The 22,998-nt window shown below is 36.8% G+C and overlaps 1 protein-coding gene across 2 annotated transcripts; it reads right to left on the bottom strand.

The window, feature by feature from the left end:
• Positions 1-560: 560 nt before the first annotated feature.
• LOC109157352 (aspartic proteinase-like protein 2) lies at positions 561-7,453 on the bottom strand. Of its 2 annotated transcripts, none has more exons than XM_019305246.1 (10): positions 6,719-7,451; positions 5,400-5,529; positions 5,048-5,295; positions 2,960-3,184; positions 2,672-2,831; positions 2,491-2,561; positions 1,815-1,905; positions 1,034-1,109; positions 869-940; positions 561-783 (listed from the first exon to the last, which is right to left on the bottom strand). In XM_019305246.1, exons 1-10 carry the CDS (start codon positions 6,940-6,942, stop codon positions 629-631), a joined length of 1,452 nt encoding a protein of 483 aa, XP_019160791.1. In that variant the 5' UTR covers positions 6,943-7,451; the 3' UTR covers positions 561-628. The 2 variants fall into 2 exon arrangements, with proteins under 2 accessions (XP_019160791.1, XP_019160792.1); XM_019305247.1 differs by having other exon boundaries at positions 651-783; positions 850-940; positions 6,719-7,453.
• Positions 7,454-22,998: the final 15,545 nt, after the last annotated feature.

Genomic DNA, 22,998 nt, shown 5'->3' with positions numbered 1-22,998 from the left:
ATTTCCTAATGAAATGGACTTTGATAATCGCTATTGTCGATGACAATATGTCCTTTATATAATTCATTGCTACTTTGATAATATGAACATCATGAAAACTTACAATATAGTTGCACTAATTACAAATTTATAATTATCAAATTTATAGCAATACACAAAATAAATAAACAAATTCTTAATAAAAATATATTTAAAAATACATTATTAGAATCGTGCAATTTACAATACTACTAATGACTATTTAAAATTTAAAAGTCAATGTTTATGTTATTAATTAATATTTAATAAAAATTAAAAAAACATATTCAAAGTAATAAAAATTACCTATTATTGTATTTTCTTCCTAACTTTTAAAAATTAGCAGTGAAAAGAAGGCAATATCATTACCTTCTTCTCAACTTTCAAAAATTAAAAGTGAAAAGAAGACAATACCTTAGCCTTCTGTTTTTAACAAGGTATGACGCTAGTACTTTACACAAAATTATCTAGAATGTTAAATCTACACAATTTTATCCCATTCTTGTCAAATCTACGTATTTTTTGCTATACTGCACCTCAATATATAACTTTATTTAATTTCCACAACATGACATTAGGACTTGTTGTTAGTGTGGTCTGTGACATCTGATCAGTTCATCAAATTGCACAAGAAGGATATTAACAGGCCCATTATATACACATTTCCAGTGTAACTCCAACCGAAATTACTAAGTGAAATATCATGGGCTCCCACGGCATACGCGTTCCCCGAGGCTTCATCCTTCACTTTGATGCTTGAAGAGCCTGGCAGTGACACACAAAAATCTCCATGAGAAGGAACAGAAGCAACAGAAAAAAAAAAAAAAAAAAAATGATCGTCGATACTCACAGTTATATTCAGTCATGCTGATAGTCTGCTTTTCAAGATCATACACAATCAGTTTGCCAGATAGAACAAGATCTGCAATCGACCAAGACAAATGCATAAAATTGTGCTGTAAAATATCCCGTCATGCTATGCCTACCCACTTCCCGGAAGGAAAAAAAATCATACCTCCCAACAGGGTCATTTCCTTCCCATCTTTCGTCTGTATTCCACTGTTCTGCCAACCGAAGCAATATTCATTCTCCTACAAATATTAAAGCAAAATTTAGACAATACTTAATGAGGACGGGTGAACGAAAACTAATGATGTCATCCAACTACAGAGAAAGTAGCAAAATATCAATGCATCGGATCCACAGAATGAGCAATTGTTATACCATGGACTAGGTGGACCCTAGTCCAAAAATTATGTATCTACCGTTAACATATTATGTGTTTTCAATTAATAAACTGTGCCTGAAAATAAATTGAAGACTAAAAATATGTTAACTACAGACACGTTAACTACTACAGGCACAAAATAGGTTAACTGCAAACACATAATATGTTAACGGCAATACGGCATATTATATGCATTCAATTTATTTACAGGCATATAATCTGTTAATTGCAGGCAAATAATATGTTAACTGCAGACACATAATCTAAAAATCATTTTGGACCCGAGTCCGAAATGCAAGGTGAACCTTGTTCCATTGTATAATTTGCCCAGAATGAGGCTTCCTTGTGTACTTTGACAAGACAGAAGGTTTAACTTTGCCGGTATACTAACATCTAGAGGAGTGTTTCCATACGATAAAAGACATACAGATCAGGGAGATGACAGCATTCATAACGTCTATAACCAGTTGTGGTAGAATCAATTTCGGGGGAAGGGTGCTTACCCTACATGAGTGCCCTTATGAAACAGAAAGAATACAGAATTACAATCGATGAAAAGATTACTTACACGAACTTCGAAAAGGTAATCATGGGGATATACTGTCAATTTAAGTGAATCTTTGAAAGTAAAGGTTACGACGGGGAATCCGTCATCAACACTGCAGCGCCACCAGAAAAGAGGGATGTTAAAAGGTAATCAGATCTAGCAAGAATTACCTAAATTACATCAATTACATACTGTAAAATAAGTTCAAAATTTTTTTAAAAAAAATTCCATCCATAAGTGATGAAAAATAAAATACAGATCACAATGCAATATAGCATATATAATAGTATAATTGCACTTGTCCATTGCATTTTTAAAAGAACACTATTGTAAAAATCGGCCTAGGCGCCCTTAGACCGAGGGGATTTTACCATTAGGCAGCCTAGGCGCCCTTAGACCGAGGGGATTTTACCATTAGGCGGCCTAGGCGCCCTTAGACCAAGGGGATTTTACCATTAGGCGGCCTAGGCGCCCAAGTCAGCCAACTCAGCTCCCCAGTCAGCCAACTTGGCCGAGTGTTTTTTTTTTTTTTTTTTTTTTTGTGTGCAATGTGTACACTGGTGTGTTTTCTTATTACTATTACTCGCCCGCCTAGGAGCTCTAGGTGGTAGGCGGCCAACTAGCGCCTAGCGCCTTGTACAACATTGTAAAAGAAGAATCAAAGAAATTTACATGAAAGACCAGAACGAAATCTTACTTCTCATCGTAGTCAAAGCATTTGAAGCCTTCAACTTTATGAATGCCCAGATCACCTTGTTTCTCCATCAACTGAGTCAACATAACCACATCAAAGAATTATCGAGGTTGATAAAGAAAATTTGCATCTTTGCAATATAATACAAAAATTGAGTGAACAATATTTACAATATATAATGCACCTTATTCATGAGAGGTGAATACATTGAATCTGGAAGATATGCCAAGGTTGTACCACTGTCAATTATCATATCTCTCGTTCCTAAGTCAAAAAAAGATGTCCGAATGTCTACAACACTGCCACCCACCTCGATTCGTTCCATAACAACATTATAGTGTGGCCTAAGATAGTAACAAAATACAATTAAGACATCCTTAGCCAAGACAGAACAAAAAGGGTCAAAGATATTAGAGAATAACTTGACTACTATACCAAGCCCGACATTCAAAAAAAGTAAAATATTACGTACTCATCTTGAACAATTGGTGTTGATTTTAGTTTGGGTTCAACTACTTCTCCAATGGCAAATATGCCACCCCCATGGTGATTATCCAAGCAATGTGAAAATATCTTTTTCACCTTCCCCGCTTCTGCTAGCTGTGAAATGACGGATGAGTTTGCTTGCCCAAAACCAATTATCCCATCAACTGCTGCAGTAGATGTACCTAACTCTCCCGATTGTTTAGCTGAGCACCTGAGAAAAGAAGATGCAAGAATGCATCATAATTAAATTTTGTATTACGTCAAAACCAAGAAACAGTCACACAACATACAAGCAATATTATACAAGTCATGGAATGAACCTTGGGAGGGTCCCTAAGTTATTGGGTAATTGTAAGATCCGTCCCCCTTAATTGTTTGTCGTTCTCACTTCTCGTCCCTAAGTTATAATTGACGTTGCAAATTTCGTCCTTTTTTGACAGGACGAAATTTGCAACATCACTTATAGCTTAGGGACGAGAAATGAACACGGCCTGTTAGAAAAAGGACGAAATTTGCAACGCCTTAGGGGCGAGAAGTGAGCACGACCAACAAGTAGGGACGAACCATACAATTACCCTATAACTTAGGGACGAAAAGTGCAATTTTCCCATCTTGGGATTAAACTTTATGCCTTATAATACAACTCAAACATAAGAAAAATTTGCACCAAGTACAGGCAATATTATACATGAAGGCATGACATGAGTTCACAGAAGAAAGTGATTGGACCTAGTAATGCTTCCACATCATAACCAAATGATGAATGGGGGAAATAGAAACCTACTTAATGTCATAAACAAAAGGAACAAAAGTAAAAAGGTGACACTAGTGCACGAGCTAACAAATAACATGCATGCAAGCAAACGAGTTTCTAACCCTGAATAGCATAACTTTGATACTTGTGCAATTAGCTTAATACTATGTTTATTAAGCACTTGTAGGGATGGGCACAATTGGGTGAACCCGAACCTAACTTGAATCAATAAATCCACCCAGAACTGGAACTTTGTATAAGAAACCTCTACTATCAAACCCAAAAATAAATCAGATCAGGTAATAGTTCCTTTTTATTTTTACACCCAAGCCAGAAATCATAAGTTTATATTTATATATAGAAAACGCAATTACCATAGTCAATGTAGACATTAGTACACATGCATTTGAGGTTTCAAAAATCCAACCAAAATTATATATTTAATATAAAGAGAAAAGAATGATTGAGATTTGAGAAGTTGGAATTTAAAGATGAAAGGATGGCAGAGCATTTCTTCTTGTACTCAACTTTGTAAGGCTTTTGAATTTATTTTTGAATACTCGAATAGAACCCATTCTGCTGTGAACCAATAAGAGCTAAATCTAATTTGAGTCAGCTCCTGAGTTCTTACCTTGGAAACCTAAAACTTTATCGTGTTATACCCAAAACCAACCCCATGACCGCTGCTAAATACTTGGCATCAGAACAAGTCTACTAGCACCTAACTAGCCTAAATAGGAATGATATAGACATTTGTTGAGAAACAATTTCAGTTCCCACACTATGGTCGCCTATTATGTAACTAGAAAATGTTAAATTTAGGGCAAGTAATATTTCATTACTTTAAAAAGTCCAAAATTCAACTGTAAGAAAAATAGCCTAAAGTCCTGACTATGAAAACTTCAATTACTTAATGTACTACCAATTTCACATCTCACTGTATTCTGTGCTACTTTTCTACGTCGCCATTTCTCTTCGACCGACACACTTCATTTCTTTTTTCAAAAGTGTACATGAAATGGAAGTGGAATTCAGTACTCTTTAACATACTGAGCTCCAGACAGTTTTCAATCAGTCAATATGTAACTATGTAAGGAAATCACGACAAAATGTTAGAAACCAAATCCTTCACGTAAAAGATAGATCAGCAGCTACTAAGTATTTGGTTCAGAAGGTTAGAAAACTTGTTAAAATCTTTAGTTTTGTGCCAAAGACCTTGTAGTTTAGTAACATACTCTAGGTAAAAGGTCTTAGGTCTCTATTTCAATACTCATTCCCCTCAGATGTAACCAAAAAATATCATTAGCTCTGCAAACTTACCCAAATCCTACGGACCCAGTCATGGGTCCGGTTTTAAGGTTTCCAGTTACTTGATCAAAATGAACCTCATCTTTAACAAAGTATCCTGCAGTGGCACTACCATCCCCATAAGTAACCTGATATTCACAAGCCAGTCCAACCTTGCAATCAGAATAAGGAGCATTGAACATGGTAGTGCAAAGATCTTGGTCACATGTAATAGCCTTTGCAGATGAAGAGGCCTTTATATCATAAAGCTTCAACTCTATCTGTTGTTCAAGAAAGCAAATGGCAATGCATCAAGGAAAGAAAATAATAGAATTTTTTTTTTAAATGGGGAAAAAAAGCATATAATATGGATTAAGGGATGCACCCCAAGGTTGCTCTTTTCAGGACACTTGTCACAGCCAGCACAATTCACCCACAGAATGTCACTTCCGGTATCAACCTGGACATGATAGTCAATTGGTGGAGTCCCCATTGAAAGCTTAGTATAGTACAGCCTGGAATTGTTTAACCATCAAATTTGTAACCCAAATAACCATGTATAAGGGTGGCACAGCAAACAGAAACACGTGTCTTTTCGTGTTTTTAGACTAAATACTAGATGCATGCAGCATAAGAAGCCAGGCATAATGTATTAGCAACATTATACTTCATAGGGTGAGGTAGGAAAGTATATTTAGGCAATGTTTGTGAATGCATGACTTCCTGCCCTCGCCCCCACCTCATAAGAAGGTTTATAATGGGTTAAATTTTTTCTAAAAAAATCTTTTAAAAGGGAGGGCAGACATAATCAATATAGTGTTTGAAAGGAACAGTAACTCATTACACTATTATGAATGTATTTTATGCAAGATAGTTACAAATGCATGCAGATCATTATTAATATAATAAAAAGGGCCAAATTGCACATGCAAATGGGATAAAGAAAGAAAAGATCCGGCAATACTCAAACAAACAGGATTTAATCATATTCTAACAGGTGAATTGACAGAAGGCATTAATTATATAGTTTTCTTCGCGTTCATCAATAGCCTCAGTGCCTAAAGAATAGAGAACATCAAGTTTGCAACTTCCACAATCTTTTCTTTAACTAAGTTCACCCAACTCTAGTGCTATGTTTGGATTAGTGGAAAAATATGAGGAAAGGAAATGGGGATATGCAACCGAAAATTTTCACCTCCAAAGTGGGAAGAAAATCAAGAGAAAATGGACCCTCCCTTTTATCAACAGTATAAACAGAATATACATTGAACATTACTCCTCTCTCCCTCTCAAGGCATGCACCACCTTCATTTCTCACCCCTGTCTAATCCATTTCTCCTATTTTATTTCTTTCTCATCCAAACCCAATTCATCTCCTCCCTTTTCTTCCCTCCCCATTTTTTCCATCCTATTTTCTCTCCAATTTTACTTTCAACCCATCAAAAGATAGCATAAAAGACCCAATTTTGCATTTTGCATATCTGGCCCGCACTTTGCCCCTTAATTAGGCTGGCCCTATGCGAATGGGGATTGGTCTGAGTATGGTACGGGCTTAAAGGTGTCTTCTACGGTTAGAGGACGCCAACACAAAGAAATATGCAGAAAAGTAAGAAGATCTACGCTGCAAACCATTGAAATTGCCCAAATTAAGTAACGAGTGATTTCTGAAACACAGAAAAATAAACAAAGTGATAGAGGACTAACGCAGCATCAGTGGGCTGGCCATTGCCACCCAAATGGAAATCAACGGAAGCGAGCATTCGTCCATGGCGACGGGAATCATGGGCTTTGAGCTCCGTCAAGACAGAGCTCCCACGCCCACCGTACTTATGCTTCACCTTGAACACCACATTCCCCTCCGCCACCGCCGCCGCCGCCACCAGCACCGCCACAACCACAACCAATAACCTCATATCCACCATCGCCATTCTTCCTATTACCCTCCAATAAAACAAATCAAATATACAGCAACAACAACATCTACACACAACCCCCTGTTATATGTATATATTTATATACACAGAAAAAGAACGAATGAACAAATGATTGTTTTACTTTTTGTACAACAACCAAAAAAAAAAAAATTCAAAATCAAAATTTGATTATTGTTTCTTCGTTTCGTACAATAACAATCTATGGGTTATTGTACTTTTTTTAAAAAAATTTATTTTAAAATTTTGAGTGCTTGTCCTTCTGAGGTGTGCCTCGGAAGGGTCGGCGAGGAGAGGCAAAAGGCCAAAGGTGCAGAGAGACGAAGACAAAGAGAAAGGGAGAGAGAAAGGTGATAGAGACAAGTGGATTGGCGTTATCGGGCTGGAAACGTGGCGTGAGGTGAGATTGAGCTTCAATTTCTTCGAAAATTCAGATTCACCTCTCACTCTGCCACTCCGGCATGCCAATAACGTTCATCACTACAATATGTATGGGAGAAGGAAACAAAGAAAGAAACGGATGCACGTCAATTGCCATGTTCGCAACTCATTGCTCTTTTTCTTTTTATTTCTTTTTTTTTTTTTTTTTTAGATATACTCATCATTCTTTGCTATGTATTATTAGAGTTAGGGGTGGGAATAGGCCAGGCCCCTTATAGGGGCCTATGTTCTGGCCTAATTAAAGCCTAGTTAGGTCTAGCTCGTTTAGTAAAAAGGCCAGGCTTGAGTCAATTTCAAAGCCTATTAAACTAAACAGGCCAGGCTTTTATATACCAGGCTCGGCCTTCAGGCCTACAGGCCTACAGGCCTGGCCTATATATATATATTATACTCTATACCTAATATTTTTATATTTACAATATAACCCCAAGTATATATAATTACCAAACACTAACCCTCCACCTCCAAAATCCCATTCTAAATTATGATTCAACTATAAACATTGCTGTTAATCCTGCTATAAGTGTTCTTATTGTATTTTTTTTTAATTAACTGTTCTTACTATCATAATATTTAATGAAATGTCGCAACTTAATTATGTGAGTTGATTGTTAATTATTCATGATATTATATAGGATAACAAACAATAATACAATTGGATTTATTTCTAAACAAGTTAACGAGCATGCTGAAGTCGTGACTTGTTTTATTTTATTTTATATTTATTTGCTATTATGTTTGCATTGTGGTGATATACTTATGTAATTATGTATTAGTTTTGTATTAGGTACATTTCTTATATTGTTTAGATATACTAAAGTTTTTAAAAAGTCTTAATATGTAGGCTTTAATAGGCTCAAGGTAAGACTTACTTTGAAGCATTTTTAATGACCTAAATATTAAACAAGCTTTTAAAAAGGCTTCCGGCCAGGCCAGGCTAATTGCAGGCTCAGGCTTGAGCCTAACAAAAAGCCTACATACAGGCTCAGGCCCAGGCCTAGGCTTTAAATTTTCGTAACAGGCCCAGGCCTAATTTTCCAAAGCTCGGCTCGGCTCGGCCTATTTCCACCCCTAATTAGAGTTAATATTCAATTTATTCATGAACTATAGTGATTTTTTTAGATTTTGTTGTAATTGATTTTTTGTGCTTAATTAGATCATCAACTTTGATGGTTTTATTCAATTGAATCTTTTGTTAAAATATCTCGGTAATTTCACCGTAATTAATACTCAATTTAGTCATTGACTATAGTAGTTTTACCTAAATTAATCTTCGATTATAATGATTTTACCCAATTTAATCCTTGAATATAAATTGGGTATTAATTCTTTTTTAAAACAATATATATATATATATATATATATATATATATATATATATATATATATATATACTCATGATTCTTTACAATGTAATATTTATTTTATACTTTCTCAAACGTATTCACCACCAGAGTTCGATCCAACAACCATTTTGAATGGTAAAAGATGCGTCATCGCATTACATAGTAGTTGACAAGTCATTGTTTATTTATTTTATTTTTTTTGAAAGAGTCATTGTTTATTTAATTAAGGGAAAATATGTAATTTTCTTTTTAAATTACATGTTTATAGTACCTTTTATTTTTCTTTCTAAATTATCAAGTATCAACATTGTAACAGAGTCAGTAGGTTGAGAAAGTAGTTATGAACAGATACTACATTGTAACAGAGTCAGTAGTACTCAAAAAAAAAAATATCAACATTAATCTCTTCAATTATTTTAAAAATTGTGATTTTTCCTCTTTTTGTTCAATGGACATTTGTACTCTTAAAAATAAGGGCAAAATTAGTATTAAGAAAAAATAGGTATTTCATTTATTTTTTTCTCCAACAAATTATTGCTTATATATGGGAATCCGAATAAATGCAAAAATAAACAAATACCATTTGAAAATATTATAATTACTGGTATAATTTTATGTTTGTGATAGTAACGGCAAATTATTGTATGGACCATGGTCCACACAATTGTGTGGACCATGAATATCATGTATATTTTTAATATATTAAAAGTACATTATTTTTATACTGAAGGTACATTATCCTATATATAATAAAGCCATATGGTCTTGTGAAAATTAAATGGTGATAATCAACATTTAATTTTCACAAGACCATAATAATATTGTTAATTATAATATCAATAACAATAATAATAATAATTGCAATAATAATAATGATAATAATTTCCACTGACAGTTTCTAATATATATATATATATATATATATATATATATATATATATATATATATATATATATATAATTATTATATTTATTTATATTTCAATTTCTACTGACAAATTATTGTGTGAACATGGTCCACATAATTGTATGGATCATGAATATCAAATACATTTTTAATATATTAAAAATACATTATTTTTATATTGAAAGTACCTTACATACATATATAATGTACCCTTAGTATATTTAAAATATACTTTTTATTGCATGCAACCCCAAAGTTCATAAGTTTGAAATTAATATATGGCATAGCTAGGCGGCCTAATATTTAAGATTGTTGATGTGCATATTGAGGACTACGGAGACAAAGATGCGTTATTCGTGGATTCATCGGATACTATCCAACAACACTCTCCAACTTAATTGACGTGAAGTAGGCTTAGTAACATTAAGATTATATTCTCGAATTATTAGTTCTCATCTTTTATTGATTACACACTTAATTCGATAGTACTTGGAAGAAAAAATCAATGTTCGAACTAAGATTGTGATTTTGGTCTTTAAAGGTCAATTGTATGTTGCTACATCTAAAGTTAGAAATCTCAAAGGTCTAAAAATTTTGATCCGTGGTGGCTCTAAAATTGTAATTCAATTACTATTGTAGTTTACTAAGTTCTTAAAAATTTGTAATATTAAATACTATGTACTAAATTTTTAATATAGTTTAAGATTTGTAGTAATCACTCACCTTAAATATTATTTTAATTGTAAATATATTTATGTTCATAATTTTATCATAAGAATTCGCACATAATAATTATTAAATAACAAAAAAAATAACAAAAATTTTATATATGAATAAACCTCATATAGGATATATTTTTATAACATATTTTTCGTGCATCGCACGGGACAAATACTAGTAAAAGTACATTATTTTTATACTGAAGGTACATTATATAAAATAATGTACCCTTAATATATTAAAAATGTACTTTAAAAAATTGTACCTTACGTACATAAATAATGCACCTTTAGTATATTAAAAATGTACTTTTTATTTATAGTCCACACAATTGTGTGGACCATGGTCCATACAATAATGATTGGATAGTAACAGAATTAAGATTTAAACACAAATAATTCATTAATGCTAATTCATTATTTAAGTCTTAATTATTCTAATTCTCACATATAAGCAATAACTAGTTATAATGCGTGCATTGTGCGATTAAATTAAAGTCCAACACAAAAATTAAAATTAAAATAAGTAAATACTTAGTACAATTTTTAAATATAAAATAAAAATGATTATTTTCAATATAATCAAAATGAGTATTTTCAACTTGTAATAAAAGTAATAGTAAAGATGAGTATTGTTGTAGATAGTTGTAATCGAAAATAAAAATGATATCTTAAAAATTTTCATATTAAAATAAATGAAGTATTCTTAATGAAAAAAAAGTATTCTTAATGCAATATGGATGAGTCGGTAAAACTTAACTTATTATGTTTTGTTAAAAGTAACATGATTATAATAAGCTTACTAATAATGTCGAATAGTAATTAAAGAGTTATGCAATTAAGTTATAACATGTGAATTCATAAATTATCCTTGTGTATATATATATATATATATATATATATATATATATATATATATATATATATATATATATTTTTTGGTGAGGAAAGAGGAGCTTAGCGCTCCAGAAGATTAATCCTTGTGTATATTATTATTATTATTATTATTATTATTATTATTATTATTATGGAGAAGTGTCAAATATGCCCATGTACTATTGTCAAGTGCTCAATTCCCACCATGAACTAAATTAAAGGCTAATTAACCACACTTACCTACTAAATTGTTCAATTAATTTTTTTTGCAAGCAATTGACTTTTTTTAAAAAATTATTTTATTTTATTTACTTTATTTATTTAATAATTAAATAGATAACCTGTTATTTACCTGTAAAAAAGTCAATTGAACAAATTTAACTCGTAGATGGACCTATTTGACACTTAATTTAGTTCGTGGTGGAAATTGAGCACTTCGCAGTAATAGATGAACCTATTTGACACATGTGCCTTATTATTATTATTATTATTATTATTATTATTATTATTATTATTATTATTATTATTATTATTATTATTATTATTTAGGAAGAGAAAAACCTTATATGCATATAATTTAAGGAGAAAATGTGTCATTTTCCTTTTAATTAATTTATTGAACTATTATCATCAATGCAATACATGCATTCTCTCTCGTAGTCCCGTGCATTGCATTGTCAAAGTGCAACTTTGGCATTACCGCCCCACGCACTCAACGCGTCTTAGTCAGCCAGTTCATGCGTTTGATTCAATTAGTTATGAAGGATGGAAAATGCTAATTACTAATCAATAAATATATACTTTTATCATAACATTCATATTGATAGTTGTAATGTAATTGCAAGTTAATTTAAAAGAAACTTTAAAACAGCACTATAAATGTCATTTAAAAGAGTATATTTAGAGTTCTTTTAATGTTATTCCGTATATATTTTTATACTTTAACTAGTATTTTCACCCGTGCGATGCACAGAATGAAATTGTTGTAATATATTAAGAATATTTAAATCGATATATAATTATTTAAGAGTTAATTTCATCAGAGGTCGTTTATCTTTCCTGACAATTCCAAATTTAATCCTAGACTATAGTTATTAATTATTACGATTTATTCTATGTTATAATTCTTAAGTTAATATTCTTACTATTATTATTAACACTTAATTACTTTTAGATATTATTATTACCACTTATATTATTATTATTATTATTATTATTATTATTATTATTTTATTTTCAAGTTCTGTTAGTATATAATGGCCGTGAGGCACAATAATAATATAACCATAATTAAATATTCTTGTATTGTATTCCGTGAGTCACAATAATAATATAACAATAATTACATATTCTTCTAGGATTTCTATTACCATCATTAATTATTCCCCAATTTACCATAATTAAATAATTTGACCAATTATAAAGAAAGATTATTAAATAATGCACGGGACAATTTTTTAATGGTGGTTTGATGTTTCCCCGACCTCTGAGGTGTCCCAACGGACCCCGTTTGTCGTGCCTGAGTCTAGTTTGATATTTCGAGTACCATTCGTAGGATAAAAGTGTCTTGTGTATTGCATGCTAGTTGAATTGGTATCCCGTTGGCCTAGGTGAAAGATGTATGAACCCCTTAAGAATATTCCTAGTATGTGGATGACCACGCATAAGTTTATTTATACGTTTTCTCCCCCTTCCCAATGTGCTAATGTGGGTTGCATGTGCTTGCTATGTGCTATGTGTGCATGATACCCCAATTTGGTTGCGATCAAATTGGCTATACGGGCAGTTGGATGGGCTGAGAACCATCGGCTGTTAACCAGGCCGGTTGCGATCGGTTAGGTATATAAATATTATATAGGGCTGCGGTCCACCGTTTGGTTGCGATCAAACGTTATACATGAGCTGCGGTTCATAACCTGGTTGCGATCAGAAATACATTTTTTGGGCTACGGTCCACCGTTTGGTTGCGATCAAACGTTTTGATGAGCTGCGGTTCATCGGTTGGTTGCGATCAATCCCTTTGTGCTGTGGTACGAGGCAGGGTGCTGCGGGGCCGTGTTAGCGCTATATGCGCTAACCCTCATGTATGGGCATGCGATTGGTCATGTGGCGCCACCAAAGTGTGCTTATGTGTTGAGATAATGATTGAATAATGATATGAATGATGTGAAATAATCTTGTGACCTTAGGATATATGCTTGTATCTTTATATGCATGATTATAACTGTTGAATGTGTTTGTCCCTACTTGTTGAGCCTATTCTCGGTTTTAAAGCTAGAGTCTCCTAAGTATATATCTTCTGGCTTCAAAATGGTTTTCCTATATATATATATATATATATATATATATATATATATATATATATATATATATATATATATATACCTATATTGTATTTTAACGCGTTGGAGCGGGTTACCGGCATTATTCGCTGAACAGATATATTTGGCTTTCAGGCACATATGAGTAGCTCCGGAGCGCGCTAGAGGACCCAAGGCTTAGATGGTTAGCTTCTTTTTCGGCCTACGTGCCATGATGATGTAATGACATTGTTTTGAGGATAATTAGATAGTTTAGCCTGTGCATCTGAGTTCTCCAGCTCAGTTGTGGCATAGCACCCCAAACACCTATGTTTAGTATGCTCTGTTATTGAGATTTAACGATAGCATTACCTTCATTTCATAAGCTTTGAAAGTTTAAAATTTTAGGGGTGTTACAGGGATAGATCAATCACAGTATTCAAGTATAGTCCAATTCTCATCATAGTCGCACAATCAATATCAATATCAATTCCTATTCCAAGTCCTCACATGGACAATCAACAATTCAAATATCGCAAAGTCAACCTCAGTGACTCAAATACTAATTGATCAGTGTGGAGGGCTCCCAGACTGTGACACCCCAAAAATCCACACTCCAAACCATGAATTAATTGAGTAATTAATTCTATTTCTTTTGAGGAATTGATTCCTAAAATCCTCATTTTTGATACTCAAGGACTAGTATTTGACTAGTCAATCTTTAAGTTGTGTTGTACCTTGTGCTTTGAGAGGAGTTCCCTTGTTCCTTACACTTTCTAAGAGTTAGTAAGGGTATCCTTGTCTTTTCACCAAGAGCTAGTCTTGTAACCTAAACCTAGAAGACTTCTTCATTTCATTCCCTTACATTTCCTAGAAAATATCTCTACCTTCTCTCTAGAAAACAAGAGTAGCTTGTTCTTCAAGCCAAAAGAAGTCTTTGTCAAGATTCCAAGTTTTGCTTCCAAGATTCAATCTTTCCTCTATTTTTGCATCTAGAAGGGTAAGATCTAAGCTTGTCTAGTCTTTTTGGTTCCACCTTAGTTGTCTTTTCTTAAAGGTAGGATCTTTATGATCTTTTGGTTTGATCTTGAAGTGGGTTTGGCTAGTGAGCTTAGTGGAGAACTTGTTGTGGTGTAAGAGGAGTCTTTTGGTATTCAAGAGGTAACCCATGCTCTACAAAACCTATTTTGCTTACCTATATATGATTTCTTGGCTTCTACTTGTGTTTTGATATGAAATGTGAGAGTTTATGCATTTATCTTGTGATATTGCATATCTAGAGCTTGTGTTTAGGATTCCTTTGTGCCATTGCTTGGCATTTTCCTTGGTTCAAGTCATTTTGTTGTGCTTGGTGTGATTTGGGATGTTTTGGACTTGAATTTGTGTTTGGGGGAGAAAATCCCCGAAGGGATTTGTTGTGGTACAGGGACGTACCCGCGGGCGGGGCACCACCCGCCGACCTACCCGCGGGGAACGTGTGCCCTGCGGGTTGTGTACCCGCGGGCGGGACCACGGGTGGGGCACTACCCGTGGTTCCACCCGCGGGGAACACGGTGAAGCTGGAGTGGGATTTGTTCCCCGTGTTTCGTTTGTTTTGGTCTTTGATCTTTTGGCCTCCCGTTGTTCTTTTGTGGAACTATTTGAGCGTCTTTTTGATGTTTCGTAGGTCTAGAGCTTTATGGTAGGTATCCATGTAGGATCTTTGGTGTTGTGAATCGTGCTAAGTGTTCAACATTGTGTTTCGTTGAACCGTGTGGTGTCTTGTGTGTTCCTCGGAACTATCTTGAGTTTCCTCGTTGTTGAGCTTGCTAGTTATTATCTTAATGCTAGCGTCGTTGTTGTCGATGGGTGGTGACCTGTCTCTTGATTGAGTGTGTTTCATACCTTCTCTTGCAATCCGTTGTTCGTTTCGTGTGAGTGGTGGTGCGTGTGTGGCTCTACCTGGATTGCACGATTAGTGGTATGGGACACTAGTCACCAAGGTATTGCAGTGGTCCTTGTGGTGGCCGTGACGTGATTTCATGGGGTTGTGGCTGAGTCCACGTGTTTGGGGGATAACATTGTGTTATCCGGGCATGTGTTGCCATGAATTGGTGGGTTTTCGTTGGTGGTCTGTAGGTGGGGGACGACGGTCCCGGCGGAATAAGGTTGGACTTGGCTGTACAGGGGTTTTCTGGAGGTAATGGTTGGCACCGAAGGTACAAGGTTGGGGGTAGCCATAAGGTTGGAACAGGACATAAGGAAGGCATATCAACTCGTGATGTGTGATGTCACGAGGGCTTGTGAAGCCGTTGTTGTGGTGAGTTCTCTTCTCTCTTGACGTGTGTAGTCACGGAGGCTTGTGGTGTGGTGTTTTGGCATGTGTTGCCGGTGGGTGAGTCTTTATCCTTGTGTGTGGTTAATCTTTGTGGTTGGGATGTGTTCCCGGTTTTATCCTTGTGAGTGGTGAGTCTTGTGTTGTCTTCTGATCTTGGCTTTTGACTTATATATATGTATTCCGTTACGAAAATGGTTTTCATATTATATATCTACCTATTTATGATACTTAACGGTATTGGTGGGTTACCAGCATCTTTCGCTGACCGGGCGTCGCCCCGATGTTTATCTTTGTATCTTTCAGGTGATGCGTAGTCGAGCGCGATGTCTAGAGCCGGTAGCTTAGCACCTGTATCTTTAGACAATGTTGTTGAGGCCTGTGTTCCAATGTCTTTAGATTGTTCTAGTTTGTTGTTTTTGGGATAGTGTTACACTTGCAGATTGTCGCCGTAGCGTATACCTAGTGTGGTATACGTGGCATAACACCCCGTTTTGGATTCCTTTTATCCAGTTATCTTTTTATCTTCCGCTGTGCTAGTCTTTTGTTGTTAATCTGCATGTGTTAAGACTTGTTTTTAAGTCGTGTTTCGGGGGTTGTTACACAGACGGCTCAAGTCCACTTAGGGACAGAATCTCAAAATCTCAATCAATCAATCAAATCAAATGGAGGCGGTTCTAATTCCTTAAGTGTATGCACCCTTATTGGGATCTCCAGGCCCCAATAAGTAGAACTATATCTGACAACCTAGGATACGTTTCTACCAGGTTGCCCGCAATTCAAATGTCATCTCAAGTCAATCAAATAAGTTCTCCACACTGTCCAATGTGCCAGCATAATGATCTCAACAAGGATTCAATTCAACAAAGGGAATCTCGAGAAACAAAGACAATGAAATAGATTCAACAACAAAGATATTCAACAATGAATAATCTCAATCAATAGCTCAAGATCAAGGAATTTCAAAGATAAGATACAACAAGGATATAGGCTCACAACAATAGCTCAATGTCAACGGATTTCAAGAAAGTTACAAGGAAGAGATAATCCAAAAGCAATAATTTGATATCAAAAGGATTCTAAAGAAAGGTTACAACGAATAGAGAAGCTCAAGTCAACAATTCAACTAAGAATCAAGCAAAGGGTACCAAAAGAAATCATACTAGCATCAAGAAGCAACATTACTAGTATACGAGTCAATAGAATATTCACAAGGATTCTCACGATAGAAATACAAAGGATTCTCAACATAGAATTCCACAATAATCCAACGAATATAAAGATTGGATCTTTACAACGAATCAAGACTCAAATCCTAATCTATAGGCTCATAATACACCGCTCTAGACTTACGTAACATCAACAAATACTCACAAGTGCACGGAAGGCAACAAAACAATTCAAAAAGCCAAACAACAATGAACCAGCGGGGGTGCTGGCGAGCGTCAAAGGTCCCGCCATGTTCCCCTGTGGGAACAACACGATGTTGTTGGCGGGACCTTCAGCCCCCGCCAATCACCCCTCCGGCCTCCTTGCGAGTGGGTTCAGCGGGTGTGTCGAGGCCCGTCGAATACCCCCACAAGGCAAAAAAACCTGTAGACAGTAGGGTTTCGGGAAAATTTCCAGAATGCAAGAATCAACTCCAAACTCAACAAAACTCAACCAAAATCATACCAACAACAAATATAGCTTGGAATAGAAGAAATGGCACATCAACTCAAGTATACACCTATCATACAAGCTCTAAAAACAATCATAAACACAAGATTATGCTCAAATCCATCAAGATTATCAAGAATACACAATATGGAGTTTAAAATAGTTTTCATGGATATTGGATTACCTTCCTAGCTAGCAAATCACACCAACCTCCTCCTAGCTCATCCTAGCATGTCCCCATCCACTTGATCTTCTTTAGAACCCCTAAACAACATAATAAAAGAATAAAGATTAAGAGAAAGTAAAGAGATCTTGAATAGAAAAGATGTAGAAGGCTTGATCTTACCACTCCTAAGCTTTATGAAGTGGAAAGGTGGGATCTTGGTCTTGTTTTCTTAAGTAGGAAATGGAAGGTAGTGTTTATATGTGTATGAGGGAAAATGGCGTGAAAGCTAGGGTAGAGAGGGAAGAGAGTGTGTAAGTTTTGTCTAGGTTTTATTTTAAGGATAAGGTGTAGTATGTATATGTAACACCCTATGTTACGCCTTTAAATTAAGAATTAATTATTTAATTAATTCCGACAAAGAATAATTAAAAAGGGAATTAAGTAAGCAGAGATCCTTAATTAATTAGTGTGGTCCATAGTGGACCATGGACCCTTGCCCATATTAAAGCCTTAAAACCTGTTATAAAGAAGTTGGGCCCAGTGTTAATCAGATTCTAATTGGGAGTCCTAGATCTATATAAAAGGAACTAGAAAGCTTTAAAATCCCCCCTCCCTCTCATATGCTCGAAAATCCCCTCCCAGAGATCAGACAAGGAATCCCCCGTCACCAGGCTTAGGAAAGGCTAATAGGAAGAACACCTTGAGGAAAGACCTTAGAAGTCATACAAAGTTTAATTAAAGCTACCATGTAACCCATGTCCTACAAAACCTATTTTCCTTGCTATTGTTTATTGATTGGCTCCGTTGAACGATTGATTGTATGATTTCGTATTTATGCCTTGTTAGAGCTTGTCCTTAGGAATTATGAGATGGATTCTTGCTATTCTTGATGTTCTTGATGGCCTTGAGGGATTGATTCCATACTCTTGTATTTAATTGTGTTTAGAGCTTGTCCTAGGATTTATATGGTAAATCTTGTGATTGGTAACGTTCTTGGCATTGTTGGGTGGATTTATGCATGCTCGGGTGTTATTATAGGTTTAGGGTTTGTCGCCAAAGCTTGGTATGATCGAGTTCTTGAGGTTCTTGATGTCCTTGAACCGTTGTGCATTTATTCTTGTTTCTTGGCATGATTAGTGCTTGTGTTTGGGGTTTAATTGTGTTGTTTCTTGGCTTATTATTGTTGATCAAGTCCCCATTGTTGTTGTTGTGAATTCGGAAGTGTTTCGACTTGATTTTGGGTGAATCAGATGAATTCCCGGGTTGGGAAATTGGCCAAAAAGCACGTTCCAGCGGGTAGTTGGTGGGGGGACGAACCCCCACCTGACCACCCGCCGGGATGAGGGAATTGTTCCCGCGGGAGGACGGCCACTCGCCGGTCCACCCGCTAGAACATACGCCGCCGTCGATGGGCGGACGGCGGGTGGACTACCACCCGCTAGAACGTCGAGGTTCCGCCGGTGGAGGGTCGGTGGGAGTTCGTTCTCCCGCCGTACCCCCCGCGGGTACGGGCCAGTGCGGGGTCGTTTGGTCTCTACGGGTCGAACCCCGTGCCCCGTGGTGTCTCGTTTGACGTGTATGAGTCTCGCATGATATTTTAGGTACCGTAACGTGAATTGTGAGTCGTGTCTAAGCACGTCGTCTAAACTTGTATTGTGTGGTTTACGTTATTCCCGTAGGTTGCATGTGTAGTTGATATCCCGTGTTGTTATTGTATGTTGTACCCTTTCACGGCAACCCCGTGATGTAATTGTTGTTGAATCTTGATTGTTGTGTTTGTCCATGGTATTGAAAAGGTGTGGAAATGGTGGAAAAGATTTGTTGGTGGTTTGACGCACTACGAGTGCATTGATCATTGTGCTATAGGCGCAGGTCGCCTGATTACTGTGCAATAGGCACAAATCAGGTTATGTTTGGCATTGCGAATGCCCTGTAATTGTGCTATAGGCACATACCACTTGATCATTGTGCTATAGGCACAAGTCATGTTTGATAAAATCTTCGATGTGGTGGGTTGCCCGAAAGAACGCCAAATCGAGTTGGCATCCTTCTATTTTGGGCACGAAGCCGACCTATGGTGGGTTCACGAAAGCCCAACCTGTAGACAGGAGTCAGGCTTTGACTAGGAAGCCCTTAAAACCAAAATGCGGGAACGCTTCTACCCTCGCACATAAGAGCAGCTATGTACGACGAATTCCTCCACTTAAAACAAGGATTCGCAACAGTGGTGGAATACCACAAGAGATTCCTAGAACTAGCACGCTTTGCTCATGTATTGGTCCCTACAGAGGCCACTAAGGTGGAGAAATTCGTGGCCGGACTCAACTTCGAGGCTAGGAAGGCCTTAACAGTTAACAAACTAAGAACCCTCAATGAAGCCTACACTAGTGCTGCCGACCTCTATCGAATCCAGCTATTGCAACGAGGAGAGCTGGTGAAAAGAAGGAACGATGGGGGCGGGGAACCTAACGTAAAGAAACCAAAAACGAACTCTAACGCTAGGGCAGCTCCCCAACCAACCCAAGGACCCCTTAAGGGGAACCCCGGGACCGGATGGGGACAAACCCCTTGCAGGAGGTGTGGTAAAGAACACCGAGGCAGAGATTGCCAAGGAAACGCGTTACGCTGCTTTAACTGTGGGGAAGAGGTGTAACACCCCCAAAGCAAGACCTATATAAAAGCCTTAACACATGCAGATTAAACGACAAAACTAGCACAGCGGAAGATAAAACGAAACTGGATAAAAGAAATCCAACGGGGTGTCACGCCACGTCTACCAAACACGGTAAACGCTACGGCAAACAATCTACAAGTGTATACATCTATCCCAAAACATCAGTCTAACTACATTGGCGCACAGGCCACAAAAACAAGGATAAAGGTGCTAAGCTACCAGGCTCTAAACATCGCGCTCGTCTAAACATCACCTGAAAGATACAAAGATAAACATTGGGACGACGCCCGGTCAACGAAAAATGCTGGTAACCCACCAATACCGTTAAGTATCATACATAGATAGATATAAGTCAAAAAAACCATTTTCGAAACGGAATACATATATATAAGTCAAAACCAAGATCAACAGTCAACATAAGACTCGTCACTCACAAGGATAACATGGGAACACATCCCAAACCACAAAGGTTAAACACAACGCGAAAGATAAAGACTCACCCAACGGCAACACATGCCAAAGCAACACATGCCTCCGTGACAACACACGTCACGAGAGAAGAACACACAACGCCGGCTTTACAAGCCCTCGCAACATCACCCATCACGAGTTGGTATGCCTTCCTTATGCGCTGTTCCAACCTTATGGCTACCCCCAACCTTGTATCTTCTTTCCAACCATTACCTCCAGGACCCCTGTACTTCTTATTCCAACCTTATTCCCCCGGGACCGTCGTCTCCCACCAACGACCACCAACGAAACCACCAATTCACGCCAACACATGCCCGAATAACACATGTTATCCCCCAAAAACATGGACCCATCACTCAGGCCACAACTCCATAATCACGTCACGGACACCACGAGGACCGCTGCAATACCTTGGTGACTAGTGTCCCATACCACTAATTGTGCAATCCAGGTAGAGCCACACACGCACCACAACTCAACAAGAGTCAAACAACGGATCACGACGAAGGTATGAAACATACTCAATCAAGGAATGGGTCACAGCCCAACGACAACAATGATGAATAACACAAGTTATCATCAACCAATCGGAAGGTACAAACAACACACACGCTAGCATTAAGACAATAAACTAGCATGCTTATCAACGGGGAAACTCAAGATAGTTCTGAGGAACACACAAGGCACCTCGTGGTCCAACGAAACACAATGTTGAACACTTAGCACGATTCAAGACACCAAAGTCCTACATGGATACCTACCATATAGTTCTAGATATACGAAACATCAAGAAGACACTCAAATAGTTCCACAAAAGAACAATGGGAAGTCAAAAGACCAAATACCGAGTCAAACGAATCACGGGGAACAAATCCTGAACAAACACCACTCGTGTACCCGCGGGTGGACCCACGGGTAGTGCCCCACCCGTGGTTCCGCCCGCAGGAACACATTTCCATAGGGCCTTGTACCCACGGGTAGGCCAGAGGGTGGTGCCCCGCCCGCCGTTCCGCCCGCGGGAACATTCCTGTACCACAACAAATCCCTTCGGGGATTTTCTTCTCCAAACACAAATTCAAGTCCAAAACATGCCAAATCTCACCCAACACAACAAAATGACTTGAACCATGGAAAATGCCAAACAATGGCACAAAGGAACCCTAAACACAAGCTCTAGATATGCAATATCACAAGACAAATGCATAAACCCTCACATTTCATAGCAAAACACATGTAGAATCCAAGAAATCACATATAGGTAAGCAAAATAGGTTTTGTAGAGCATGAGTTACCTCTTGAAGACCAAAAGACTTCACTTTAAACCACAACAAGCTCTCCACAAGGCTTACTTTCCAAACTCACTTCAAGATTAAACCAAAAGATCATAAAGATTCTACCTTTAAGAAAAAGACAACTATGATGGAACCAAAAACACAAGATGAACTTAGATCTTACCCTCCTAGATGCCCAAATAGGTGAAAGGTTGAATCTTGGAAGCAAATCTTGGAATCTTGACAAGGGTCTCAACTTGGCTTGGAGAATAAGCTACACTTCTTTTCTAGAGAGAAGGTAGAACTAATTTCTAAGAATTGTAGGGAATGAAATGTAGAAGTCTTCTAGGTTAGGTTACAATACTAACTCTTGGTGAAAAGACAAAAATACCCTTACTAACCCTTAGAAAGTGTAAGGAACAAGGGAACTCCCCTCAAAGCTCAAGGTACAAGCACAACTTTAAGGTTGACTAGTCAAATACTAGTCTTGAGTATTAAAAATCAGGATTTTAGGAATTAATTCCTCAAATACAATAGGATTAATTACTCAATTAATCCATGGATTGAATGTGGATTTTTGGGGGTGTCACATCCTCTCCCCTTTCAAAGAAGCTTCGTCCCCGAAGCTTGGGTACGACGAATTAAAAGCAAACGGTGAAAGGAAACGACATTGTGACAAGAAGTTCAAGAACAACTCTTTTGGTCAAAGACTCCAAAGAACTTACAAGGGATTCCAAAGCAAAGAAGAAGGCATTTCAAATTCAAGGATTGGCAAGAGGTCAACAAACGGATAGATTGAGCATCAAGAACTCTAGCCTCAACACAACCACCAACTTCTAGACAACAACCAAGAACTAAACTACTAACTCCAAACACCAACTATCAAACTAGCTAAACAACAAGGCAACA

This window comes from Ipomoea nil, unplaced genomic scaffold (assembly GCF_001879475.1).
Source record: "Ipomoea nil cultivar Tokyo-kokei standard unplaced genomic scaffold, Asagao_1.1 scaffold2779, whole genome shotgun sequence".
Taxonomy (NCBI): Eukaryota; Viridiplantae; Streptophyta; class Magnoliopsida; order Solanales; family Convolvulaceae; genus Ipomoea; species Ipomoea nil.
Note: the sequence above shows the minus strand (reverse complement) of the source record. Positions and strands in the feature narration are given on the sequence as shown.

Coding starts and splice junctions, on each gene's coding strand:
- LOC109157352 (XM_019305246.1), bottom strand. CDS start 6,942: ATGGCGATGGTGGATATGAGGTTATTGGTTGTGGTTGTGGCGGTGCTG. Junction 2,562..2,671: donor ATTCACCTCTCATGAATAAG/GTGCATTATATA, acceptor ATGTTGACTCAG/TTGATGGAGAAACAAGGTGA. Junction 941..1,033: donor GGAAATGACCCTGTTGGGAG/GTATGATTTTTT, acceptor GGTCGATTGCAG/ATCTTGTTCTATCTGGCAAA.